Genomic DNA, 24726 nt, shown 5'->3' on the forward strand with positions numbered 1-24726 from the left:
GTCAAGAGAGGTCTGTAACACTCCTCGATCTCGACTTGCGAAAAAGCGTCCGACAAATCTATTTTGCTGAAATATTGGCAGTGGGCTAATTTCGCAAAAATATCGTCTGGCAATGGTAGGGGATACTCATGAGGTTGCAACGCATCGTTTAGCCCGGTCGAATAATCACCACATATTCGAACGTTACCATTGCTCTTACGAACGACGACGATTGGAGCGGCCCAGTCGGAGTAATCAACCGGCGTTATTATTTTAGCTTTTTCTAGCCGTTCGAGCTCATCGTCGACTACTGCCTGCATTGCATATGCAACTGGCCGTTTTGGACGGAAAACGGGTCGACTATTTTCTTTCAGCTGCAATCTGATTTGCGCTTTCGTGCAGAGCCCCGTGCCATTAAAAACTTCCGAAAAACTTTTCTGCAGATTCTGAGGGATATGCGTGTGAGTAGAAATTGTAGCACAAAACGTATTCATAGGAACTGATGCAAGCTCGAAAAGATCCACTAGATCTGCTCCTAATAAAAGAAGCTCACCCGGCGCCACGCGAATGATCGCTGGTTTTGTGACATTATTTATTGAAACTGTTGATGAAAATTCCCCCAAAAGCTTCAGTTCTTCGTTAGAGGCAGTTTTCGCATTTACTGAAGGCTTCACCAATGATGGTTGCCCTAATTTCCTCCATGCTGTTTCGTCTATGACGGTTATGTCAGACGCTGTATCCAACTGCAGGAGTATGACCGTTCCATTGATGGATACATTGACGAATTTGCGGTTTGCTTGTACGCTGCACACCCTAACGGTATTAGTAGAAAAAAATTGATTTCTTCCCCGGCGAACACCTTTTCGATTGCGATAGCGATTTTCCCGATGACCAGCCTTGTTGCATACTCGACACTTTTGTGTAGCTTGCGGACAATCTTTTACCCAATGCAGTTCACCGCACAGCCAACAAGGATTGGACGGCTTATCGTTTCCTGATCGGCCATCGTGATTTCCCCAGCGCGGGCGTGATCCCTTTGCGCGAAAATTCGGCTTGTTCTGCCGATCGCCATTTTGTATTGCATACACTTGCTCTCCCTTTTCGCCCACAATCATTGCATTGTCGAGTTTTAAATTTGCAATACGGTTACACTCCGCCGAAAGCTGCTCGAGTGTTACATCAGCGCGCTCTTCTATGCGAGTGAGCAATTTGAGCCGAAAATCTTTATCCGTTTCCTCCTTTAACCCACACACAAAAACGAGACACTTAAGCTGCTCTTCGCTCATTTTTTATCAGTGGTCGACTGATAAAAAAGGTAAATATTTGTATGAGCCGTTATTTTTGTGCTATTCAAATTACAGGTGGTCCCCGAGATACACGGTTATTGGGGACCGAAAACGGCCACAAAATACCGCGTATCTCGAATTTCCGCGTAAGTCGAATCTCGTGATTTCCAGCCAAAATATCACTAATTTTCTTGCAATTTTGCAAGTAGGGGGTGGTTTTAGCCACCAAATTAATTATTTGATATGTTTCTAATGAATTGAACAGTTTTAAACCTTTTTAAATGGCATTTTACATTCGATCAGCACGGAAATTATTTGGTATTTCACAATGGATGTGTCAAATCAGTACAATTTGCTCCAAGAACTGTCAAATTTTGAAAACCGCGTATCTCCGAATCCGCGTATAAGAGGTACCGTGTATCTCGGGGACCGCCTGTATGCAAAATATTTAAAACAAATTCATTTTGTCATTTATCATCATGTTCGGATGGAAAATCTCCTGCACATACAAATCGAATACTATTTTTCCGCTCAAAGTCATACACAAACCATTCATTGCTCTTTTTTTACTCTCTACAATGGTAAAATGTGTTCCGGTGGAAGCTTTCTATTGAAATAAATAATAGCACATGAGCACAAAAACTGACTTTACTTCCTCTGCTTGATGATCGGAAAGTATCGATGGCAGGAAAAGTCAAACTCCGGCGGCTGCTTCGACTGCCGGCTGTGCCCACTGGCCAGCAGGTTCATCATCACGTAGTTCGTTTTGGCTACCTTCACGATATCGTGCCACTGAAATGAATGCGAAAAGAAACGGCATTAGCACAACGACGACACGCATGCACCAGGAAAGAAGGTCTTTCCCTCCCTACCTCTTCGTCCGGGTTCGGGAACGTTTCGAGCAGCATGCGCGCCTCGTGGAAGTGTTTCGCGGCCGCCGCATACAGCTCCGTCGCCGGTGATTGTATCATGATGAACTTCATCTGCCGAAACTCGCTGTACGGCATCGGGGGCGGCGTCGAAAGGTTCGCGAACGGTGCGAACCGATGCTCGAACCGTACCTGCTCGTTGTCGAACAGTGGCAGCGGTTCCGGGATGCGATCCTCCTTGTAAAACCCGACCAGCGCTTTGTAGTAGCCGCCGCACAGCATCTCCATCGCTTCGTTAAACAGTATCTCCTTTACGTCCGTTTTCGTTTTGCGCTTTTTCGATTTCGGTTTCTTCTGGCTCGCCTTGGCCGCCTTCGGGTCGGCCGCATACTCCTGCTCCGCGAGGAACGTTTCCGCCCGCGTCAGTGCGGACACGATCCAGCTGAACAGGTACTGGTACAGGTACCAGAAGATGTACAGATACTCGTGCACACTGTACAGCTCCAGCTCTAGGCCGGCGAGCAGATAGAACGACATGGCGCGCAAACAGTGATAAAACACCCACGTGCCGAAGCACGCCAGGTGGCGGGAATTTTCACTGCGCGGCGTGAGCGAGTGCAGGTACACGTCGACCCGCTCCGCCCCATCCTGCAGGTGGGCAAAGTTGAGCAGCAGCAGCCCGAGATGGTCGCGCTGGCGGGCCCGATTGTAGCCACAGATCGCGAACAGCGAGTAGAACGTTTGCTCGTGGTACTCGAAGAACGAGTTGATGCAGTTTATCGCCTACAGTAAACGGGAGTGTGCACAAAGCATGTGATAAACCAATTTAATCATCATTGCACTGCAAATGTGCTCACTTACGAAAGGATTGTTGTACAGCGGATTGTCCGGACGGAGGGCTGGTGGGGCGATGAAAGCCCGTACGGATTCCTTCAGCACCTCGATGAGTGGTTTCACGCCAAACACCAACCGGCCGGCGGGTAGGTACAGCGTTTGCGGTATACTTCGAGACAGCAGGCAGGGTGTAAACTTCTTGTTAAAGTCCATCAGAAAGTTCTTGAAAATTGAAAAACGGCAAAGAAGGAAAAACTTAACTTCCAGCGATCGAGTGGAACACCTTAACACGCAACGACCGAATCGGCCACACTACTCACCAACGCTGCATGGTAGCTGGTGCAGTTGGCAATTTTGCACGCATGCTTGATGCGCTGGATTAGCTCGGTCAGGTATTGGATGCTCAGTTGGCGGTCCTTGATTTTGGTACTGCGTGGAAACGTCGGCGGTAGCAACCGCTGGTTTACCATCATGGAAAAGCCCATCGGGTTCGGTGCATCCGCTGGGAAGGGAAAGATTGAAGTAGGCAATGGTTTGATTACGTGCACGTCGTAAACGAAACCGCAGGACACTTACATCCCTCCACGGGCTGTGTGCCCAGCTCAATCGTCTTTTCTATGGCCTGTGCCAGCTCCAACGCCCCGTTCAGTGATTTTACGATGTCGATCATTTCGGTTTTCAACGGTACGGCCGTTTGCTGTACAAAAAAGGGGGGAAAACTCATTAGCTCTTTCGTTGCAAATGGTACGCTTATACGCTTTTCCATGGCCTACCGCTGCAACTTCCTGCCCATACCGCCAATTGCCTTGCTGTAAAACGGAGGTCGATTAACGGATTAGTGATCAGTTCTGCCACACTTCCTTCCTGCACACAATTACCTTCAGCGGGTACATTCCCACCAAGCTGTGCAGAAGCAACCGCGTGAACCGAACGCGCGCCAACAGTGCCTGCAGCTCCTCCCTTTCCCGCTCATCCTCCGTGTCTTTGGTTTTTTTAATCAGCTCCTCCTCGGCCGCCTTCAGCATGTTCATCGCCTTCGTTTCGGTCACCTCCTCGCTCAGGTTGTAATCGAACGAGCTGTGCTGGAAATCTTCCTCCTCGTACACGTTGGCTCTATAGGGAAGGGGTGGAGGAGAAGTGAAGCATGATACACACAACAACCTTTTTCTAACACTGCCATTTGCGTACCTGATGATAAAGTTTCGTATCAGATTGATGATCTTCTGTATGGCGATCGAAAACGAGCGCATGGTTTTGCATTCGATTCGGTTCGGTTTGTGCAGATACAGACAGGTCAGCACGGTCTGCGCCATCGAGTGTCCCTCCAGCCACGAGACGGTACACGAGTACACCGCATCGATGATGCCGATCAATTCCTTCGCCAGCAGATTGTTCAGCTTGATCTGTCCTGTCTGGGGGAAAAATGGTAAGCAAATAAGCTGGCAGTAGAGAACCATTGGCCCTCGGGTGGTAGCGATTGCTTATCCGCTTCGTCATACCTCCACCGCTGTATCGAAGGTTAGCGGTGTTGCCTCCCGGTTGCAGCTCATACCGGCGTCCATTTTTGGGTCCATCATTTCGATCGCGGACATCGCTTCCAACAGCCCGAACGTGGAGTCGTGCACCAGCTCGCCGAGCTTGAGATCTGCCGAGGGCAACAAGACGCACAGCGGGGATTAATGTTTGCGACCATTCTGCGCGGCCGTCCCTTCCCGCTCTTACCCTTCACACAGTCGAAAAACTGTGCGGTAATTTCATTCCAATCATCCGCGCACGGTTCCATTTGGCCTACCGTAGCAGCAGCAGCTTCTGCCTCAACGTTGGACGGTGGGTGGGATGGGTTTTCGCTTTCTTCATTCTGGTGCCTGTTGGGAAGCGAAGCGGAGACGTTGTTTACTTGCGGACAATCGTTTCCCGAAACCAACGCCACAGCTCCGGGAGGCCTTACCCTTGGGGCAGTACTTCTGCTTCCGATGATTGGTCGCACATTTTCCCCGTGAAAACCCGTACAAAAAGTCCTTTTTGTGGTGGCAAAATGCACGAAATAGCTAAATAAATAAAACGGGACCAGCAGGGTGTCTGGAAGACGAGCTGTCAAAATAGTTTTTACTCCCCCCCACACACAAACACGCCAATGCACACTGTAGCTGTTCGAAGGACATATATTGCGTGCGATTATTTTGTTCGCAAAAATGCTTGGGGTCAACTTCGATCTTTATCAGAATATATCTTCGCTTGATGTTAAACTTCCCTTCATTTTCTCAATACTTTCTTGTGATCAAGCTTCCTTTATACAAAAAATATTAAAAAATAATAATAATTCTTGCTTTCGCCATCTACCAGTGTGCGCAGGGCCTAATGTTTACCGCCAAGCTGTCAAACGCCGACCTCCCAGTTATTTATCTACTTAATATTTTATACATTTCTATTAAAAACAAAAAAAAAAAAAAAAGGAAACCTTACCTACAACTCGGGACCTCCATCGTATTTTTGAGGAGAAAGGGCAGGCCACATGCATCCTTCAATTCCACGAGAATTGCAACAAGATGAATAGAAAGCCATATGCCACTAGTCACAACCAGAACACCCTTTCTGCTGGAATTTGCCCTTAAGGTGGCAAATCCCAATTCAGAAACAGAGGGACGTGAAAAAATAAAAATAATAAGCAGAAAAATAAGCAATAACCATACAACCGCATACAAAAGAAACAAACAGAACAAATATTCTCTTACCTCACAAAAATAATAATAATAACAACTCATTCATAAAAAAACAAAAAAACCAGCACAACCCACAAACACAAACGAAAAAAAAAAAAAGAAAAAAAAAAGATTTAAATTTAAATTAAGGAAAGACCATGAAAGGGGAACCATAATGGAAAATCGCTTAGAAATAATAAACCGAATCTAGCCCGGTATAACGTAGTCAAAAATACAATATAATACAAAAAAAATAAAAATAATAATAATAATAATGAACGGAGGAAATAACGGAAAAAAGACTAAGTAACTAACGACACAATATAAACCAACCTGGAAAAAAAGGAGACATGGATGACAGTCCACTCCCAAACTCAGATGGTACGCCTCTGATTATACCTCCCAAAAAGAGAGTATAGGAGGATGTAACCCATCAACCTAAACAGAAGAAGAAGAAGAAGACCTCCCATTCGCACTTTCGCATTCTCACAAACGGTTTTCGCGAGCTCCATTTCCACGAACGAACCGGCACCCAAGCGATTCAAAACAGTGAAAAGTAGCGAAAAGAGTCGCTTGTGAAGAAGCTTCTACTTCCCGTTGTTGTTGTTTGAATAGTTTATAGAGGCTTTGGCTCCAACGGAGTTTCGAAATTTCGATGCACATAAACACATAAATTCTCACTGCACGGGTTGAACTGCGAATACTCAGTTCTGAGCGAATATACTCGAGCGCTCGCGTGCAAGCAAGCGCGGTATAGAGGATAGAGGGAGAAAAACGATTATTTAGCTCCAAGCTTTTTATTTTTGTCCCATTGGGCAAGTGCTGCACCAAGGTGTCTTTATTAAGGAGGTGAATTGTTAGCGCGTTTTCCGGGCGCCATCATTGAGTATTGTTATGTCAAATCGCATACAATTTTCTATACCCCCCTACAGCCCTCCCCGATTTTAATACCGGAGCCCCCAGTATTGTTATGTCAAGTCGTGAAATGTCAATTTGCTCTGACCGTAGCAATAGACGATGCGCAATCTCAGATTGCGCATATATTTATCTGTCAAACGGGTCGGTTTGATATATTTATCTGTCAAAAAATATTTATATATCTCGGACATATAATCTTGAAAATTTATGCGCAATCTTGGCGCAATCTGAAAATGTATGGAAATGACGTTTATAGCTCAGGCTTGGCTACGCGAAATGACTTATGTTTTGATAAAACGAATATATGCGCAATCTGAGATTGCGCATCGTGTATTAATACGGTGAAGCACTTCACCTCCTATTATCCATACACCTTGTGCTGCACCGACAGTCGTTCAAAGCAAAGCAACTACGTCGCATCGAATCTCACCCGAAAATGACCTTCCAATCAAAATTTGTGCAAGATTTATGCACAACCGATACGGAAGCGCACGAGCAGCTGATACAGCTCGCACAGAGCGAGCAAATCTTCCTGCAGAATGTGCACAATCTGCACAAACCATCGCTCGAAGCCCTGGTGTACGCGCTGCTGATGAAGCAGCGGGGAAAACTACCCGCCTCGCTGCTGCATGGCGTTAACCTGCAAACTATCCTGTCGCTCGTGGACGGCAACCACGACCGCCTGCAAGGGGATAGCGATTCACTCCGCTGGACTTTGAGCGCCCTAGCGCTGACGGCACTGCTCGAGTCCGATCTGCAGATCGTGATCCGGGAGCTGACAACGTTTGTGGATCGGTTCGAGCGGGAGCTGCACGCAACGCCGGTCTACTATGATGTGTTGCAAACGTTTCTCATCCTAGCACAAGAGCTTCCCGAGCTGGTTGCCATCTGCAACCTAGCTAACGGTGCGGACATGGTGCGCCGGTTGCAGTCGGACTCGAGGGTGATGCGCACGAAAGCGTTGGCATGTCTGCAAACGATGATGGAACTGAATCCCGATCTGGTCGAACAGTGGCTGTCCGAGACGCGCAGTCCGGCGCACCCGATTGAACGGAAAGTGTTTCTGCTGCGTGAGCTGCTAGAAGCGTTGTTGCGGTGTACGGGCGACAGGAAAGCGGACATACTGAGCGCATTGCAGCTAGATCACCTGTGGTTGGTCGTGTTCGAGGCGTTGGTCAGCAGGGACGCCGTGTGCCGAATGGAAGCCGTAGCCATTCTCCGGCACGCCATCGGTTACGCGATGCACTGCGAAATGAGTTTTACCGGACAGTACTTTGCCTGGTGGCCAGAGTGGGAGAAATGCTGCGATGCGTGGCAATCGATTGTTGCCGTACTGGAGAGGCTGGACGAATTCAAACTAGCAGTGCCGATGGAACAGATCGAAAAGCTGTTGGTCCTGCTGCACTGGGAGTGGAAAACTGTTCTGTTCCGTTTGCTCCTGGACCACACCAACGGCCAGGTGGTAATGCATGTTCACGACTATTTTTTGAAGTATCGCAAGTTCAACGCCACGGAGGCGGAGATGGAAAAGCGACTGTTGGACGGCTTAAACCGAGCGCCACTGGCGGCCGGTGGTAGTGTGCCGAAAGGTGTGATTGACAAGCTGAGCAAGTACTACGACACACAGAAAGCGTACGATTATCTACTGCAAACAATACCGGAACTCTCATGGAACCCGGTCGCGTTCCATTGCATCGTCAGCGTAGTGCACCAAAGGACGTTCAAGCTGGCAGCGCAATGCAAACGCAGGCAGGAAACGGCTGCAACGATACGATCGCTTACGAGCTGCGCTAAAGTATGCCATGATATTAAAAACTTGCCCCTGCGCTTCGCGGCCTTTGTGCTGCTGGTGCATTGTGTCAATCAGCTTGCCGAACCGACGACCGATGCGGCCGTTCTGCTGGCCGTAGTCGCGGAAATGCAGAAGCTTACCCCAATGTTCGCCATCACCCAGGAACACTTTCGCAGTCCGGATGGCAGCTTGTTCCTGGACCGCCTAACGAATGATGCCCTGGAGCCGCACTGGGGAAGGGTCAGCCCTGCGGACACTTTTCTCATCGAGCAGGTGCTGGTACAAAGAGCTAAAAACAGCCTATACGCTTGCCTTGAGTTGAGTAGCCATATGCTGGAATCGAATATTTCCGTTTGTTGCAAGCTGTTGGGACATATGCCCGAATTAGTTAACAGCGTATTTGATAGCATTTGCAAAAACTTTCAATCTGCGGTGGACAGCATCAGACAGGCGCAGGAAGCAGGCGAACGTATACCGCAGCAAGCATTCGCTGTGCGTGAGCAGCTGATCGCTCTGCAGGAAGCAGTTGACAAGAGGAAATTTGATTATCGGCCAAATTTGAGCGGTATGATGAGGCTGATGAAGGAATTGCAAGCATTCGTAGATGAACGGTTGCAAAGCTTCGACTACGCAGACCATGCAAGGGCGATAGAAACGATACAGCTAACACATCTGATCGCATGGCACGAGGACTGTTGTATAGTGGCTTCTCTTTTCTTCGAGTCCGTATCCGTTCAAGAGCTCAAAAACAGTCTCGATCGTCGCGGTGTGGGGGAAGCGCCAACGACCGATCAAGTGTATGCAATGGTTGTGGAAATTCACCTCAACTATCGCCAGCATGAGCAGAATTTCATTGAGATATACGAAACGGAAGAGCATTGGTCGGGACTGCACATCTTGTTTGAGATCGATAACGTCGACGTGTTAACGCTGGCGGTTGAGCTGCTTTACGCGGACTGCATGAAAATGGGAGAAGAATGTTACGAAAACTCCAACCGAGTGAATATGATCGATCGCTGCTATGAGAAAATTTTAACCCACCACCAATCGGAGGACCACTTCCTGACACTGATGTCAAAATTTGTGAAAATGCTGCTCGATCCATTCTGTGCGGAGAACATCGAATATGACGATGTGTATATTCCTGACTTTGTTCTAAACTACGTGTCCATGTTTTTCGAGCAGGGCACCAGCACCACCAACGAACTGCCGCTTATTGTGCTGGAATGCCTGGACGGCTTTCCGGACGATTTTTTCCACTATTGTGATTGGATAATTATCAAAATTTTAGCACAGGGCATGATCTTTGGTAAGGGACCAATGCGTGATGCTAGGTATGAACTGCTAATTTCCCTACTACGGCTTGAAAGTGTTACTCAATTCGTATTCTTGTTTCATTTTCAGCAGCCAAGAAGTGGATGTGATAAAACGGTTTGGTTTGGACGTACCGTAAGTTGCATCAATAAAAACATTATTTTATTTTAATTACACATTGACAAGCAACATTGCCCTTGTTTTGTAGGTTGAAAAAACGCTACCAAGCGGATGGGCGTATGGTTCGCGTGATGTGCAGTTTGTTTCTCCATCGATTCATCCATTTCGAAGACGGTGCTTTTAACAGACTGGTGCCCAAGGTGGAAGAATATCTAATGCAATGTTTCCCGGAATCTAAAATGGTTTTGCATCACGTACATCGCTTCGAAATCTCCCCTCAGCAGAAGCTTTGGGCGGTGCAAGCGCTGTGCATAGCGGTGTCCATCGCGGGCTGCAGCAAACCGGACGTCCTGCTGAAGGCACTGCTGTACGAAGCGAACCCGACCTGCATACAGCGTCTGCTCGAGCTGATCGTGGTGGACAGCGAGATTAGCACGCTGGCCATCGCCAACTCGCTCAAGGACGGGAAGGTGACGCCGGCCGGCATAGAGTCGATCTGCGGCATCCTCTGGCTGCGCTGCTGTCGCGATAAGACGCTCAATAATCAGTCTATCTATTTGTTAATGCCCTGGACGATGGCCGAAAGCTTCACCATTGGCTTGTGGGCACAGATCACTATAAGCAAGCTGCTGGCACGGTTTGCACGTGCGGATAAGCCGCAGTTCAAGCAAATGTACACCATGTTCAAACAATCCCATCAGCAGACTAACATTAAGCCGCACGTTACACGGATACTGCGGGACGTTCGATTCCAACTTGACAGCAACTGTTTGCTAACGTTCGAGAACGTGTTTCACAACATACCGAAGGCGGCCGGTGTACCGGCCGAGGACGTCGCAGGGACGGCGCTGCTGAAGGCATGCGTTCAGCTGCTTGATGGACTCGGCGAAAAATTCCTCGGCAAAGCAATGCGGGTGCAGAAACTGCCGCGGGAAGTGGTGGAAACCAACCGTGTGCCTTACCAACCGACAGACTGGACGGGCTACTTCGTCCCGCCAGAGCATGCGATCGTGCCGCTGAAGCGGTTGGATCCGCGTCAAGATCTGATGCTTGAGCTGCCGTATCGGTTGTACAATTCGCAGCAAAAGAGGGTCGGTTAAACAAAACGCTGCTGAGCTGAAGTTGATTGCGCAGTGTTCATGTATATTTACATTCTTTTTTTTTGCAGGAAGCTTCCAAAGGATTGTACGTGGTAGCCAGTAACGTTACCGATGTGCCCGATCTGGCGGACCTTGCCAGAATGGGCAAATGCTTTGGAATCAAGCAGCTGTTGATCAACTCGCTGCAAGATCTTGACAGCAAGCAGTTCAAGATGCGTAGCGCGTCCGCCGAACAGTGGCAAACGGTGCGTGAACTGAAGGCCCACAATGTGTACTCATATCTGTGGGACTTGCAGGACAAAGGTTACACGGTAGTGAACGTCAAACACACGGAAACCCCCCAGAGCACACCGCTCCATCAGCTACAGTTGCCCAAAAAGTGTGTGCTTGTACTAAAGTACGTAACATGTGCTGTTGGTGGTGTTTGTTATTTTTCTACTTGAGAGTTATGTTTTTTTTTTCTCGCTCCCCTTGCAGCCTGCTGGAGAGATTTCCACACGCGGTCCTGAATGTGTACATACCGCCGATTGGGGCTAAACGGTTGCTAACCGTTCCCGAAACGGCAGCCTTGTTGATGTGGGAGTACGCGAAACAACACCACGCTGCCGCTATGTAGGGTTGATCCATAGCATCGGGGTAGTATCCGGGCGCAGTTGGAAGTTGGAAAGGGAAAAAAACCAGGAGCTTTCAATTAGTGGCGCTTTGAATGCTGCGAAACAGTAAGCTTCTCCTGAGGATACTTACACCTTGAAAGAAATTTGTGTTGCATTATTCTTGATAATGATTTTATTATCTTTTTCTGTTTTTTAAATTTGTATCATCTTACTTTACTATTAATCATTTATAAAGTATTTTCAATTGAAATCGAGATATCGTTCCCCCTGTCCCTGTCCGGACAAGCCTCCGAAACGACAAGAGAGCGAGAATGCAAATGAGGCATCCGCAGCAGCCGCCGTTATCTCCGGTTGCGCTGCGTTCCAGTCTAAAACATTGTTGTTCCCATGCGACAAACAAACAGCATGAGTATTAGAAAAAAACACACACACACACACATTCCACGATGCGGTGGAGTGATCTCACAAACACCACCATAACCGGTCGCACGGTCGGCGCCGTAAACATGGGCTCGATCGTGCTCCCCTCCACCCGCACGCGCGGCAGGCTTTCTGTTCTGGTTTGGGGCGTAGAACCACACCGGAACGGAATTAGTTATCGACCGTGAGCGCTATCGCGAGGTAGCATACGAAACGTTGGCTCTTCCCCGCTTGCCGTCGTTAGCGACACTCGTCACAGTGCTTTGTGTCTGCATTCCGTGCCCGTCGTCTTTGCTACCGGAGCTATCCACGAACCCGTCGACGCCCGGCCGAACCATGTCGTTTGTTACTGTGCCGCAGGGAAGCGATTTCCCGCTGGAGAACCTTCCGTACGGTGTGTTCAGCACCGCCGGCAACGTAAGTTGGTTGGTTGTGGGGGGGGGGGGGGGGGGGGATATCGCTAAGCATAACGCAACCCGGGCTCTCATGGCAACGCGGTCCGCTCTCTTTCACAGCCTACTGCCCGTATTGGCGTGGCAAACGGTGAGCAGATCCTTGACCTGTCCGCGGTGCTCAGCTTCTACCCGGAGCGAGTGCAGGTAAGCTTATTTGTTACGATTTACCTTATTTTTATAATACAAACTAAAGTGTTCTTTCTTCACCGTTCCATTACCGCCCACCCCCTAAGGGTGCGCTAAAGTCGACCGTCCTGAACGATCTCATGTCGCTCGGCTGGGAAGCGTGGGATGAGGTGAGACGCACTACGAAGGAGCTGCAGGACTTTATCGTACGCGCCTGGAGCACCCACATCCTACCGTTCAACGATCGGGCAGTGATCGAGCAGGCGGGCCACAATCTGGCCATACGGTGCATTGAACTGTTCGTTCAAAACCTTGCCACCATTCGACCGATTTCCTCCACCGGCAGACAGCGGCTCAAGGCCGACTGTCACCACCTGGAGGGTGCATTGAAACCGATCGTGCCCGATCTTTCTTCGCTCGGGAAAAGCTTCCGGCTGCTGCGTGCAATCGCTTCCCTGTTCACCGTGCCGCCGCAGGAGCTGGTGGAGCAGACGAGCGAAGAGGGTGGCGTGGTGCCGCCGTACATCGTTCTGTTTATGCTGTTCGGACACGCGGGAAACGATATGGCCAGCCCGCACGTTACTGCCGGCTGGGGCAACGAGAAGCTGCTCCAATGGCTGGAAAGTCATACGTCTGAGCGTGAACGGCTGGAGTTGATTACCGGAGCGCTGCAGAAGTACCGCACGGTAGTGCGGCAGAAGAATATTACCCAGTACGATCCTATCTATCCGATCGTAACGAGCTATTTGGAGAACGTGGTGAAGCAGTTACATTAAGGGAGGAATAATAAACGTTGTATGTATTTTATTTTATTCAATTACATTCAAATCGTACATCGTTTTATGAAGCTGTTCAAGCGATGGGCTGTCTTGCAATAGTCTCGCAGTTCGTGATTTCGTTCGTGTGACAGCGAGAGCGTAAATTAGGTACGTCTTTAGAAAGATCCAAACTTTAGCCACGAACGCCACTATTGCCAACGCTTCAAAAGTGGTAACGTGCGCGAAAAAGCCTAGCAATGGGAGAAGAAAATATTATTTTTAAATTCAAATTACCACTATAAAAATCTATTCTTACCAACTTCGTTAAAATAATCATCTGAACGTTTTGCAACTGTTCCTTTTGTAGCTAGTGCTGTTAAGCTATATCCGTCGTGTTGGGTGAAAGCGTTGCAGCCATCACTGATAACTAATATCAAAATAAATCCCCAGAACATCCTTCTCCTTCTGTCACTATCACGAATGGTTGTTGAACGTTCAACGAGCCAAAGGAAACTAACGAACTCATCTTGCATGACGCGGTGACTTTCCATCATCGTGCCTCCGTCGCAACTGCGTAATGCAATGTGAAAATTATTTTGCATCAAAGGGAAAGGTGCTAAATAGAAGCATTACTATTAGTAAGTACACGTTACACATATTATTACATTGTAAATAGCGAGTAGTTGCATAAGCAATAGAAAACATAGTTAAAATAAATAGGCACAATTTTATTATGTTTAAATAAATACACTTGAACGTTTCAGTCTTAGTGGTGATCCTTGCTTCGCTGAATCGTTGACGAGTTTAGCCCCAACTCGTGAAGATCGGTGGATGTCTATGAGAAAATAGGGTGTAGAATCTGATACATTTATCCACTTTTTTAAACTTTTCTTACTTACCCCCAATCGCTGTGGGCCGGCACGGAATATATTTCCGGCAGTTGGGGTTCCGTTCGCTGATACACCAGTGCCTGCATGATCGTGCTAAAGTACGTGATGAACAACAGCCAAGCCACCACCTTCGCCTTGATGGCCATCGTCACAGGAAAGGTCCAGAATCGATACCCTAGAGCCGTTAGAGGAAAGTCAAGTTGAGAAACGGTTCACTGTTTTTTCAACTATTCCAAACAAGTGTCCCTCATTACACATCTCATCGTAGTACTGATCCGATCGTGCGGTAAGCGCAGTTTCACTATTAACCTCACCGCCCTGTACCAGTACGGTGCACAGCCCTAGCAAACTTCCCAGCACCGCAAGTGCTAGTTTCTTCATCGCCCTTCCCGCCATCCTGTCCGGCACCAAACAAACCCGATCCGACGGTCAGATTGACTTATATATAGTGTACACTACCGCAAAAGAAATTGAAAGTGTCACTCGTTAATTAGCACTTTCAATTAGGAAGGTTCCGAGAGGTGCTGCTGGGGTTTGGTTATAAAAGACTACCAGCAGCTGTACCGCATGTTTTGATCGTCATTACGTGTCGAAAATGGGTACCAAAGGGGTGATCGTTATGCTGCTGGTTATCGTCTTGTTGGGTGTGCTGGACGGCGTGCGGAGTTCTCCTGTGTTGGAGGTTAGTGAAAGCTCCAACCAGGATGTTGTAGCAACTGGAAGGCAGCGAGGACCTTTTCATTCTGCAAGTAAGTTCAATTTCTGTTAGTAGTCCTTAGCTCTTATTTGAATTTAAACCATGATCTACGCTTCCCTCTATCTATCCTTCCAGTTTACCCATTCGGATGGGGCTGGGGCATTGCCGCGTTTGTGATCGCGATCGTGAAGGGTGCCATCTGGCTCGGCATCATCATGCTCTGGGCGTTCTTCAAAGGCTTCCCGGCCAAGCACGGCTGTGCGCCGATCATTCTGCGCGAATCCGCCCCGTACTACCACGATCACCATCACGATCATCATGAGGAAATTATTTGGGACAAGCCACCATCATTCCACCACGGTCGTTCGATCCGTGAGGCAGTACGGCCGGGTGAAGAGTCCGATTTGTTGCTGACCGACATGATAACTGATCTGGCGTTCAGCTTCCTGGGCGTTCATACCACGGACTGTCGCAAGCGGTTCGTGTGTGAGATTGATGTGCGGGCAAAGAATGACTTCCTGCTGAAGCTTGGTACGCGCATGCTCGGGGTGGATATCTTCCGCAAGTACCGGTCGGCAGATGATATTGCAGCTGGCAGTATGGAGCAGTGTGCCGAGATTTATTCCACGTGCAAGGCACAGGGAAGCTCCATAACGATGAACGTGTTTGAGGGACCAATGCATGGATCGATTGATGATTACGATGAGGCGATGGCAGATCAGGATCAGCACCAGCACCAGCAGGAGAATGGAGTGGACAGCTAAGAGTCTGCACAATCCTGATTATATTGTTATTTATTCTAGATTATAAGAAATTATTTATTGCTGAATAAGTGTTTGATGTGATTTTAAGATAAATAAATCCGTATATTAACAAAAATTGTCAAATTTTCTTTTGTTTTACTTATTGGACCTATTTTATTGGACATATTTAGACCATTCTAGCGGATTAATTGATAATAGCACCGGCTCCTACAAACATGATGTGATTTAATTCCCATTTGGTACCGACAAATGGCTCTTTGTCAGGAATTGAATACTTGTTAAATATTGAATATTTGCTTCGTTACCCAATGATCAATGCATTAATGCTCGAAATCCAAAACTTGTACATGCATCTTTCCATTAGATCGTGTTGCTCCATTTGATGTATAACCGCTTTGTAAGTGATATTTTTATTAAATTCAAAAAAGGTACTACAACGTTTTGATATATTTTAAAATTTATTTCACTTCTCCAAACAGTCGAGCTGCCCTTTCAATCCTATCAGTCCAATAAAGCACCTCGTCGTTCCTGTATCCGTTGTCTGTGACATCATCGCCTCTGTTAGTACTGAATCCTCTAAAATGGCTGTAAAAATAATGATCATTACAGCTTTCCCAGGAAAAGTATGCACGTAAACCCGAATACTTACTACACAAGAGCATCATGGCCGAGGTACGTTGGTGTACTGTTCCACCAGGAAAGATGGCGAAAGACAAACAGTAGCATCAGCCCGGCGAATATGGCTCCCAGCTTCAGAAAGCCCCACACGTACGCCGCACTGACCCAATGCAGTGGCCATACTGGAACGAACGAAACACACTCATTGCAATTGTACTACTTCCACGATTCTAATCTTACTTACAAATTTCAAACTTTGGATAGTGTGGATGCCTTCGACGCACACGCTGTGCCGTGCAGAGATCCGTTAGAGCTAGCAACATCAAACACACTGCTACAATTCGCCACATTCTTAACGACTTCTGGACCACTACAGCTGCTGTTGATGACATGATGATGCTGAGAGGGCGGTACAGTCGATACTCTTGACATCGGAAGCAGCAAAAATCGCATCAACTTCAACAACTCACGAATGCACTCACGAGTAGGGATGGTTGGTTGGTGATAAACGATCGTGATCAATTTACGCCAACGCTCGAACAGGCTCGAAGGAAAGTGTGTTGTGAGACGTGTTGATTTGCTTCCGGCTGTTGACCGGAAGTTGGTTTACACTTTCGCTTGATTCGATCGATTCACAATCACGAATTGTTTGTCAACTTAATGGAGCGGCAAAATGGTATGTTTTGATTATGGCAGCAACAAGATCGGAGGAAATTTAAGCCACAGGATGATGTCAAATCAAAAGTGAGAGAATTTGAAAATTATGTACAAAAATGCTAGGAAAAAGAAGCTATAAATCAATAAACTAATCAATTTTATCAAAAATCTGCGAACTATCCATGTTTTTCTCACAGTAAATAAAGCACGGAAAAGAGACGATATCGTTGATTTTTGAATGATATAAATTTCGGTTAAAATTGCGCGAAGTCACGGATGAGTACGTGAACAAGTTAAAACATACACATGCACGGATGCACATAGTTAGGCGTTAAAATGGTAAGTGGTTTAAACTTATTGCTGTTTTGAATTCATTACCCGGTTAATTTTACTGACGCGCCTGAGTTTCAGTGAATTTATGGTTTAAAATTGTATGACCCTGGAAAACATGCATGTAGGATTTTCCTACGCTTCTCGGAATTGGTCTAGCTTAACGATGGACACACGTGCATGCAGTAATCCTAAGTTAATCGTTATAGGTTCGACATGACTTGAAATGCTTAATTGCTAACACATGCAAGTAAAAAAACCAGAACTAGGCCCTACTTGAAGGGTTAAGCATTACATTATTTAATTATTATTTATTTTATCGTCTCCTTGATGGGTACGTTTGTTCTCGGGGTAAGTTTGAACTATCATATTATATTCTATTTTATGGATTAAAGACAAGGTCATGTCCATATATTTCGCCATAATCAGTCTAAATTGTAGCGAAAAGGGATACCAATCTGATTAAATTTCAGCACAATCTTCTTTTATTTATATATATTAATTACTTTTAATAAATTATTACAGTTTAATTGGTATTAATATTACCTTAATTATAATTAAACTAAGCTCACTATCGTAATGTTGATCGCACTGCATCTATTCGATCGTTCCAGTAAAGACGCACATCTCTTCTGCTTCTTGGGTGGAAAAGGTTTGGCTCCATCGTGTCCAATGATCGATGATGGCTTTACAACGAAAAGTAAAACATTACACCAATAAAATTAAATTTTAAAATCTTAACAACATTTCATCACAACTCACTAGTATTCAGGTCCACTTTCAAAAACAATAGGCTGCCGGTTGGTGTTCCATTTTTTAGCAAACAGTAACAGCAGCAGAGCGCCTAATATAAAGCCCAACTTAACGATGTACCAGATGTAAAGCGCAACCGTCCAGCCAGTAGGAGCGTCTAGAATAAAATCGTTTAAAAATAAAATAAAATAAAGACAAAGCATGCTTCTAGATGTAATCATTCTATTTGTATTCCTTACATATTCCGTAACTGTACTTGAGTGGCTTTATCCGATGATGATGGTCATGATGCGTCCTTGCAAATACACATCCTACGATGAGCATCAGACTGATCAGTAACAAAACCCAACGGCTAGACATGACTTGCTACCGGTAAAAGAGCTTATGACTGACTGATTCGGCACAGCACACGCGCGAAGGATCCTTCCAAACTCTCCCTCGATCCAGTGATCGATGCACTTGAACTTTCGTGAGATGTTGGGATAGAAGGGGAGGCGATTAGAAGACGTATGCTAATTGAGGATGAGTTTAACGTAAACCAGCAACAATGTTGTGGAGGGGAGATTTTGCTTGATTTTATTGGAACTCTTCTTGTAGGAGCCAAACAGGACGTAATATGTAACTTTAGTAAAAAAAGGAAATACAGATACGGCTTTGGAACAATAAATAGTAGAATTTATTTCAATGTACAAATATATAATAAATAAATATTAAAATATAAATAAATATCTAATACTAGCCACAATATAAAACATCACGTATCTATTCAAATAAATGATCCATCGATGGATATCGATCATCTCCAGCTCCAGAATGCCGCGCACTCCACTGCTGTTCTGCCTCCCTTTGCCGCACAAGCCCAAGATGGATAAGAAGGTAGGTTTTGAAGAAAATCACAATGTAGTACGTAAACGCTGCAATAGCGGCCGCATGCGATCCAAACACAAGCTCGGGAAATCCTGTAACAATCGAAAGAGCAATTGAAACATTTAATGTATCGCATTCTATTTTTCTATATTTTCTTTCACTTACCATACTCATTAAAATCTTCATGATGTCCCCGACCGGAAACGGCAACGCTTGTATCGGTGCTGCTGGATTCATCGAACTCCCCGTCATCAAGTGCGCCGATCGTGGTTGCTAGCCAACCAAGCAGTACAGCAATCGCATACATCGTGTACGACGACATCGTGCAGCTTCCGCATCCACAGACGATCGTTCACTGAGAGCGGTTCATTGTGGGGGACCGTTACCGTTAGCAACGATCGCTCCTTTACTCCCTCCATCCACGATCAATTAGAGCTTCGATTTTGGGTGTCTCTTTCAAATCCTTCGACAGATGTCTATCGAACGTTTAGCTCGACAGCTCAGTAGTGCCTTGATCTTCAAAGATGTGCAATAAGAGAGTAGTAGCCTTGATCTTCATACTTGAAGCAACCATTACATTAGTAGCAGCCAATGCAGACACTTCATTGGAGTCAAGGAGACACTCCAGTCGTAAGTGGAATGAGCCGAATAAAAACACTGTTGAGTAGAATTAAAATCATGGGAATCTTCTACCTTCCAGCCTACCCATACGCCTGGCGCTGGTGGATCGCACACAGTGTGCTGTTGATCATAAAGGGTGGCTTTTGGTTGACGGTGTTCATAATCGTGGTGTTGTTTAAAGCATTCCCCGCAAAGCAGAGCTGCTGCTCTGGACCAATCATTCTGGATGAACCAACATTCGATCATCATCTTCATCACGATCTTTCGCCGACTGGCTGGGGACGACAAGCAGATCGAGGGCTTTCAGCTGCAGATTTGCAGCTCTATTGGAAAGATAGGCTAGAAGCTAGTGTAAACCATTTGCTTCAAATTTAGATTGCGTTATTTTGTTATACAATAAATAAACATTAAGACCACAAGCTCCAATGCACACACATTCAGTTTCATACACAATAGAGAAAAGCATGTCTGTTTTGTTCTCTTAAGATCACGCAAGCGCAGTCTCTACACGCATCGTAGATCACATCTTGCTCGCACGGTAGCTCCGTTCGAGTCATTTTAAATCTTCCCTCAGTAGGAAGCTCTCCACACCAACAATGTACATCAAACTATGTCTCTGTGCACTGTTTTTGATGTTTCTAGTAGCTTTAACGAGCAGTGTAAATCATGCAGATAGCACTGCTGGATCCAATACTTCATCCCAGCTACAAATATCGATACACAAACGGCCAGTCAAACATCGCCACAAGATATCTGGTAAGTTTTGTACAAATCTAATTCATTAAAAAGTTGTTTAAAGACATCTGTTTTTAAAGTTTCAGTAATAAAAACCATTCAGTACCTGCTTGTGTTTGTGTACATTACACAAACATGGCTGTTTTTCAAAGTGGTACTGCTCGCAGCTATCTTAAGCCCTTCACTAACGAAGCAATACTTCGCGACTACTCCATACACGTGAGACAAGCGCTTTGAAGATTTAATACGTAATTTATTTTAAAATTAACTCTTACAAACAGTGTAATAAATATCTTAACAACAATTTCCGCGTGAACCTCTTTCTTACCGTGGCCATCGCCAGTCATCTCCATCCGTATCACTTAGTGCATTTGGTTGCTGAAACCACCCGGCTGTTCCATCCTTTCTATGCGATAGCTCACACTGGTAAAGCTTGCGACATTGAGCCGAGCTACGAACGGTCGCTTTTGGACGATAGGCACGAAACACTTCATATCCTGGGGCGGCCAACGCTCTCCACAGCTCCGGCACCCGTTTGCCTTCGAGATAGAGCTCACACACGATGCGCCTTCGGCATGTGTCGTCTTCGATGTCGAGCTGGTTGAAAATTAGCTCCGCCAAGCCCGAATTCTCTTCGGAAATAGCTCTCCTCTTACGACGACCCCAACCAAAGCCTGGCGGCTGATGGTAGGTCGGTTCACCGGACCCGGTCCACTTGGACCAGTAGTACCCATCGCCGAACACGTGCATCGCCACCAGTACGATCCAGATCTTAAGCTTGATCGCGATGACCGTCGATAGGTCCGTGAACCAAGGCCACCCTGCAAGAAGGAAAGGAGATAACAGATTGCTAATACTCCCTTCAAATAGTGAACTAATCTACTTACAGTATCGGAAGATGTCTTCATAATGATCGTACCTGGCCTCAACCAGTGCACCCGCAGTGGAGTTAGATCCTTCCGTTCCCTCTCCAACGACGACAACCACTGCCGACAAAGCAAGCAGAGCGACAGCTGACAGGTAACGCTCCATCTCAGGATGGACGATCGTTTGAAAATGACCCGATCAGATGCTTCACCTCGATGCGATCGCCCAGTTGGCCGGAAAGGAAAACCAAAATAGAAGCATCTGACACAATCTTCTTCCTTCTCCAGCACCGCCAAACTCCAAAAGTTATGGTGCTAAATGTCGCATGTGTGGCAAGGAAGAAAGTACGCTACTTCCATATTGCGCATATCGCTGGTCTGGCGCTGTCTGGCGCTGTGGCTTAAAACGTTAAAGCATAATTAACACCATCCTTTAACTGGGGAGGGCGAGCGATGGGAGACATGTAGGCATGTTAGTAATCGGGATATTTTCTACCCGGAAAGTGGTGCACATTCACTTTCATTTCAGCACCACTTTTTGTTGACACTTTCTTATCGATCGCTGGTTTTCTAATGCACAGTGTGGTGAATATCGCAGTGCTGAAACTTCTTCGTGCTTACGGCCTTCTTTGCGTAACTTACGCAACTTAGAAACGGTGATGACGGTTACCGGAACCGGAGAATGGAAAAAGAGTGCTCGGTTGCGCAATTGGATTGCGTAAAGTTGTTCTTAACAATGATTCGTTTTTTTTTCCTATCGTTGGGGTTCCACGGGGAATCGTTTTTGTTACCTTTGCATGATCAACCTTCTTCTTCTTCTTTGGCACAACAACCGCTGTCGGTCAAGGCCTGCCTGTACTCACTAGGGAAGTGAGCTTGGCTTTCAGTGACTTGTTGTTACCATAGCAGGATAGTCAGTCCTACGTATGGGGGCACGGTCTATTCGGGACTTGAACCCATGACGGGTATGTTAAGCCATGTTATGTTATGATCAACCATTGGTGTTTTAATTTGCATCTTCTTTGTTACTGCTTTTAGATAAGTTTATTTATTTATTTTTTTTTTTTTGGTTGTTTTCCTTTTTCTGTCTTTAATTTTTTATTACTATTTTAGCTTTGTTCACTTACTAGTTCTTTTTAGCGTATTTGTTGTTTGTTCAATTAATGCTAGCAACGTTTTTCAGTGCTTTAGTCTTTTGATTTGTTGTTGTTTATGTTTTAGTTTGAATATACTACTTGTAATTATTATGTGTTATTTGTTTGGTTTATGTACTATTAATTTGTTGGAATAGGTTTGCTATTTTGTTTATTAATTTATTTCTTTTTTTATATTTTATTTTTATATAATTTTGTTTAAGTGATTTATTTAATTTATTATATTGCATACTCTTACAGTTATATCTGTTTTTATGATTATTCTATTTCAATAACAATCATTTAATATTTCTTTTTATCTTAAAATATCGTCGTTTGTTAGTTAATTAATTCTCAGCTTGCAGTAAATAAAACTTTTTAGCATGATCATAAGTCCTATCTGCTCTCTAGCTCTATCAACCCTCTCCCAATCAAATACTTTTGTTTTGTGTATCAAAAGTAAGTCACACTTAAGCTAACCGTATTTACTAGACGAATCGTTCAGTAGCAACCAAACAATAGCTTCATTCAATATTAATTTATCCCTTCGATGCACCTCACCATACTCGGAGTATTTTGTGGAATTCTCATCCTCAATGATCCACATCGCCATCCAAAAAGGTAAAACAACAAGCTTTACCCGTTACCAAAAACATCTCCACGTGTTCGACGTTTCTGGTCCATATTTTGAGCCCTCCCTGAATATGGCATGGTTCCGATGGGGGATCGTGTTCCGCTAATTTCCACCCAGCGGAAGAAAGTGAGATGCCATCCCCCCACAGACACACATACACAACACCCGTCCGGAACCGGAGTGGCGCGGCAGTTGAGAATTAGCTTCAATTATTACAGAGATTCGTCGTTCAGCGTCGGTGTGCGATGGCAGCCGTATAAAATGCTGCCCACCCATGCTTTTGGGTCGCATTCGCGCCACATCCGTGTGCCACAGTGAACGGGGACAAATTGTACAGTGATATTGGTGGGGTGAAGCGTGTGTGTTTATTTCGTGTTTGTGGAATAAAAGGATCAGCCAAACGTGTCTTTGTCGTTTCGTGTGCTATTATTGTTTGGTGGAAAATTGCGTTTGCGTGAAGTAGTGAACCGGTGATTATGGCTTTACTTAAGCAGCTGCTGCTAATCGCAGCCATGCTGGTTCTTGTGGCAGGGCAAGATCTTGCCGAGTCAAACACGCGATCAGTTGATGAGGGTCGGCGCAGAAAGCGGTTCTATAAGTTCTTGTTCAAATCTCGTAAGTTTTGCTAATTGTAGCTTTTAAAGTGTGTGAAGAGGGTCCAAAGTGCTTACCTACCATTCCTTTCTTCCTTTCATTCGCACCAGTTGGTCCGATCCTTTCCACCCTCTCGACCGTGGTGCTCGTGAAGGCAAAGATCGTCCTGGTGGGTCTTTTTTTAGCTGGAATTTACTTCTTTGGGCACAAAATATTTCCGGGTGGCTTTTTCGGCTCATCGTTCATTAGCGAGACACCGCCACCGTTCCTGGAGTCGAGCCCGTACACCAGCTACCATTCGGGGCACGAGATCATCTCCAGCTACCCGGGACCGGAGCCGACGTTCACCAGCTTCGATCATTCGTCGAGCAGTTACGGCACACCGGCTGCCTCGTACGGGCCACCTTCGAACGCTTATCTGCCACCATCGTCCGACACTTCGTCCTACTCATCCTACTCGAAGTACAGTGGAACGAGGCGCAAGCGTGATGCTGAGGCGGGTAGACAGCAAACGGCCAGAAGTGATGCGAATGAGGATGAGCTGGAAGAAAATGAGTAAGTTTGTTAGGGTGAAGCAACGAAAAATACTGTTTGTTATACCGAATAAGCTCTCTTCCTTCTCTTGTACAGGATGTACTGGACGGACACACTAACCGATATGACCTTTCGCTTTCTGGGTGTGAATCGACGTGTCTGTCGGAAGCGGTTCGTGTGCGAGTTTGATTTCCAAGCACGGCGGAACCCGCTGCTCCTTTTTGTCACACGTGCCATTGGGTAGGTTGAGAAGGACGCGAGCACGTAAATTAAACGAGTCTTTTAATTAATTACTCACATTGCTTAACATTGCTAGCCGTGATGTGTTCCATAACTATCGTGACGCTGGTGATGAGAAGGCGGTCAGCTACAGTGACTGTGGCCGCATCTACGAGGACTGCAAGGTGCCGAAGAGGAAAAAGTTTGCCCGTCGACCGGTTCGCCCTGTAGGTCCTCAGCAGCAGCAGCAGCATTGGTCGTCGTCTGATCCGGTTGATGATATGCTAGAGAATGAAATTGATTCAACCGCTTCGACGGAGGAAACTACCACTGTTAGCCCTGGCAGAAGCAAATTGATTCTGCTCCCGAAGCGTCCGAATCGCTTCCGAAGAAACTAACTCGAGGGTTCGTCGCTTGGCCGTTTCGTGAAGCGTGATTTAGCTGTAACTAAGAGGATAATGTATTTATTTATTTATTTATTTCAATTTAAAGAAAGGCAAAATAAAAGGAAAATAAAATAAATTAAAAAC

The 24726-nt window shown here is 46.0% G+C and overlaps 7 protein-coding genes and 2 long non-coding RNA genes across 11 annotated transcripts; 4 read left to right on the forward strand and 5 right to left on the reverse strand.

The window, feature by feature from the left end:
* Window positions 1-1782: 1782 nt before the first annotated feature.
* LOC1276530 (N-alpha-acetyltransferase 35, NatC auxiliary subunit) lies at window positions 1783-5076 on the reverse strand. The gene is made up of 11 exons (XM_315888.5): window positions 4917-5076; window positions 4691-4833; window positions 4468-4613; window positions 4157-4380; window positions 3847-4081; window positions 3742-3777; window positions 3545-3665; window positions 3289-3470; window positions 2996-3190; window positions 2138-2917; window positions 1783-2057 (listed from the first exon to the last, which is right to left on the reverse strand). Exons 1-11 carry the CDS (start codon window positions 4955-4957, stop codon window positions 1914-1916), a joined length of 2247 nt encoding a protein of 748 aa, XP_315888.4. The 5' UTR covers window positions 4958-5076; the 3' UTR covers window positions 1783-1913.
* Window positions 5077-6937: 1861 nt separating this feature from the next.
* Window positions 6938-11892, forward strand: LOC1276532 (uncharacterized). Of its 3 annotated transcripts, XR_009765048.1 has the most exons (6): window positions 6938-9711; window positions 9782-9826; window positions 9900-10902; window positions 10980-11308; window positions 11389-11630; window positions 11761-11892. XR_009765048.1 is itself a non-coding variant. In XM_061646493.1 (5 exons), exons 1-5 carry the CDS (start codon window positions 7022-7024, stop codon window positions 11525-11527), a joined length of 4206 nt encoding a protein of 1401 aa, XP_061502477.1. In that variant the 5' UTR covers window positions 6938-7021; the 3' UTR covers window positions 11528-11686. The 3 variants fall into 3 exon arrangements, 2 of the variants coding, with proteins under 2 accessions (XP_061502477.1, XP_061502478.1); XM_061646493.1 differs by lacking the exon at window positions 11761-11892 and having other exon boundaries at window positions 11389-11686; XM_061646494.1 differs by lacking the exon at window positions 11761-11892 and having other exon boundaries at window positions 9785-9826; window positions 11389-11686.
* Window positions 11893-12225: 333 nt separating this feature from the next.
* Window positions 12226-13346, forward strand: LOC133391557 (conserved oligomeric Golgi complex subunit 5-like). Its single transcript, XM_061646495.1, has 3 exons — window positions 12226-12362; window positions 12461-12544; window positions 12634-13346. The coding sequence occupies exons 1-3, from the start codon at window positions 12282-12284 to the stop codon at window positions 13300-13302; spliced, it is 834 nt and encodes a 277-aa protein (XP_061502479.1). The 5' UTR covers window positions 12226-12281; the 3' UTR covers window positions 13303-13346.
* Window positions 13347-13439: 93 nt separating this feature from the next.
* Window positions 13440-14574, reverse strand: LOC133391559 (uncharacterized). The gene is made up of 2 exons (XM_061646497.1): window positions 14429-14574; window positions 13440-14349 (listed from the first exon to the last, which is right to left on the reverse strand). Exons 1-2 carry the CDS (start codon window positions 14568-14570, stop codon window positions 14180-14182), a joined length of 312 nt encoding a protein of 103 aa, XP_061502481.1. The 5' UTR covers window positions 14571-14574; the 3' UTR covers window positions 13440-14179.
* Window positions 14575-14731: 157 nt separating this feature from the next.
* Window positions 14732-15728, forward strand: LOC133391558 (uncharacterized). The gene is made up of 2 exons (XM_061646496.1): window positions 14732-14923; window positions 15007-15728. Exons 1-2 carry the CDS (start codon window positions 14770-14772, stop codon window positions 15633-15635), a joined length of 783 nt encoding a protein of 260 aa, XP_061502480.1. The 5' UTR covers window positions 14732-14769; the 3' UTR covers window positions 15636-15728.
* Window positions 15729-16105: 377 nt separating this feature from the next.
* LOC133392258 (uncharacterized) lies at window positions 16106-16683 on the reverse strand. Its single transcript, XR_009765573.1, has 3 exons — window positions 16498-16683; window positions 16285-16435; window positions 16106-16220 (listed from the first exon to the last, which is right to left on the reverse strand). It is a non-coding gene; the product is annotated as an uncharacterized LOC133392258 (long non-coding RNA).
* Window positions 16684-17729: 1046 nt separating this feature from the next.
* LOC133392200 (uncharacterized) lies at window positions 17730-18472 on the reverse strand. The gene is made up of 3 exons (XR_009765529.1): window positions 18233-18472; window positions 18003-18150; window positions 17730-17926 (listed from the first exon to the last, which is right to left on the reverse strand). It is a non-coding gene; the product is annotated as an uncharacterized LOC133392200 (long non-coding RNA).
* A 2035-nt stretch (window positions 18473-20507) lies between these two features.
* On the reverse strand, window positions 20508-23627 carry LOC133392276 (uncharacterized). Its single transcript, XM_061652635.1, has 2 exons — window positions 21104-23627; window positions 20508-21037 (listed from the first exon to the last, which is right to left on the reverse strand). Exons 1-2 carry the CDS (start codon window positions 21246-21248, stop codon window positions 20541-20543), a joined length of 642 nt encoding a protein of 213 aa, XP_061508619.1. The 5' UTR covers window positions 21249-23627; the 3' UTR covers window positions 20508-20540.
* On the forward strand, window positions 23326-24726 carry LOC3290066 (uncharacterized). Its single transcript, XM_061652633.1, has 4 exons — window positions 23326-23464; window positions 23554-23998; window positions 24074-24217; window positions 24294-24726. The coding sequence occupies exons 1-4, from the start codon at window positions 23326-23328 to the stop codon at window positions 24592-24594; spliced, it is 1029 nt and encodes a 342-aa protein (XP_061508617.1). The 3' UTR covers window positions 24595-24726.

Source organism: Anopheles gambiae, chromosome 2 (genome assembly GCF_943734735.2).
Source record: "Anopheles gambiae chromosome 2, idAnoGambNW_F1_1, whole genome shotgun sequence".
In the NCBI taxonomy this organism is placed as follows: Eukaryota; Metazoa; Arthropoda; class Insecta; order Diptera; family Culicidae; genus Anopheles; species Anopheles gambiae.

Excerpts from the sequence above, each read along its gene's own strand:
- LOC3290066 (XM_061652633.1), top strand. The coding sequence starts at position 23,326 with ATGGCTTTACTTAAGCAGCTGCTGCTAATCGCAGCCATGCTGGTTCTT. Across the intron at positions 23,999-24,073 it reads GATGAGCTGGAAGAAAATGA|GATGTACTGGACGGACACAC; the intron begins GTAAGTTTGTTA and ends TCTCTTGTACAG. Across the intron at positions 24,218-24,293 it reads TTTGTCACACGTGCCATTGG|CCGTGATGTGTTCCATAACT; the intron begins GTAGGTTGAGAA and ends TAACATTGCTAG.
- LOC1276530 (XM_315888.5), bottom strand. The coding sequence starts at position 4,957 with ATGTGCGACCAATCATCGGAAGCAGAAGTACTGCCCCAAGG. Across the intron at positions 3,666-3,741 it reads ATGGGCAGGAAGTTGCAGCG|CAAACGGCCGTACCGTTGAA; the intron begins GTAGGCCATGGA and ends TTTTTTGTACAG. Across the intron at positions 3,471-3,544 it reads CACACAGCCCGTGGAGGGAT|CGGATGCACCGAACCCGATG; the intron begins GTAAGTGTCCTG and ends TTCCCTTCCCAG.
- LOC133392276 (XM_061652635.1), bottom strand. The coding sequence starts at position 21,248 with ATGGAGCGTTACCTGTCAGCTGTCGCTCTGCTTGCTTTGTCGGCAGTG. Across the intron at positions 21,038-21,103 it reads TGAAGACATCTTCCGATACT|GGTGGCCTTGGTTCACGGAC; the intron begins GTAAGTAGATTA and ends TCCTTCTTGCAG.
- LOC133391559 (XM_061646497.1), bottom strand. The coding sequence starts at position 14,570 with ATGGCGGGAAGGGCGATGAAGAAACTAGCACTTGCGGTGCTGGGAAGT. Across the intron at positions 14,350-14,428 it reads TCAGTACTACGATGAGATGT|GGTATCGATTCTGGACCTTT; the intron begins GTAATGAGGGAC and ends TAACGGCTCTAG.
- LOC133391557 (XM_061646495.1), top strand. The coding sequence starts at position 12,282 with ATGTCGTTTGTTACTGTGCCGCAGGGAAGCGATTTCCCGCTGGAGAAC. Across the intron at positions 12,363-12,460 it reads TGTTCAGCACCGCCGGCAAC|CCTACTGCCCGTATTGGCGT; the intron begins GTAAGTTGGTTG and ends TCTCTTTCACAG. Across the intron at positions 12,545-12,633 it reads TCTACCCGGAGCGAGTGCAG|GGTGCGCTAAAGTCGACCGT; the intron begins GTAAGCTTATTT and ends CCACCCCCTAAG.
- LOC1276532 (XM_061646493.1), top strand. The coding sequence starts at position 7,022 with ATGACCTTCCAATCAAAATTTGTGCAAGATTTATGCACAACCGATACG. Across the intron at positions 10,903-10,979 it reads ACAATTCGCAGCAAAAGAGG|GAAGCTTCCAAAGGATTGTA; the intron begins GTCGGTTAAACA and ends TTTTTTTTGCAG. Across the intron at positions 11,309-11,388 it reads AAGTGTGTGCTTGTACTAAA|CCTGCTGGAGAGATTTCCAC; the intron begins GTACGTAACATG and ends CTCCCCTTGCAG.
- LOC133391558 (XM_061646496.1), top strand. The coding sequence starts at position 14,770 with ATGGGTACCAAAGGGGTGATCGTTATGCTGCTGGTTATCGTCTTGTTG. Across the intron at positions 14,924-15,006 it reads AGGACCTTTTCATTCTGCAA|TTTACCCATTCGGATGGGGC; the intron begins GTAAGTTCAATT and ends CTATCCTTCCAG.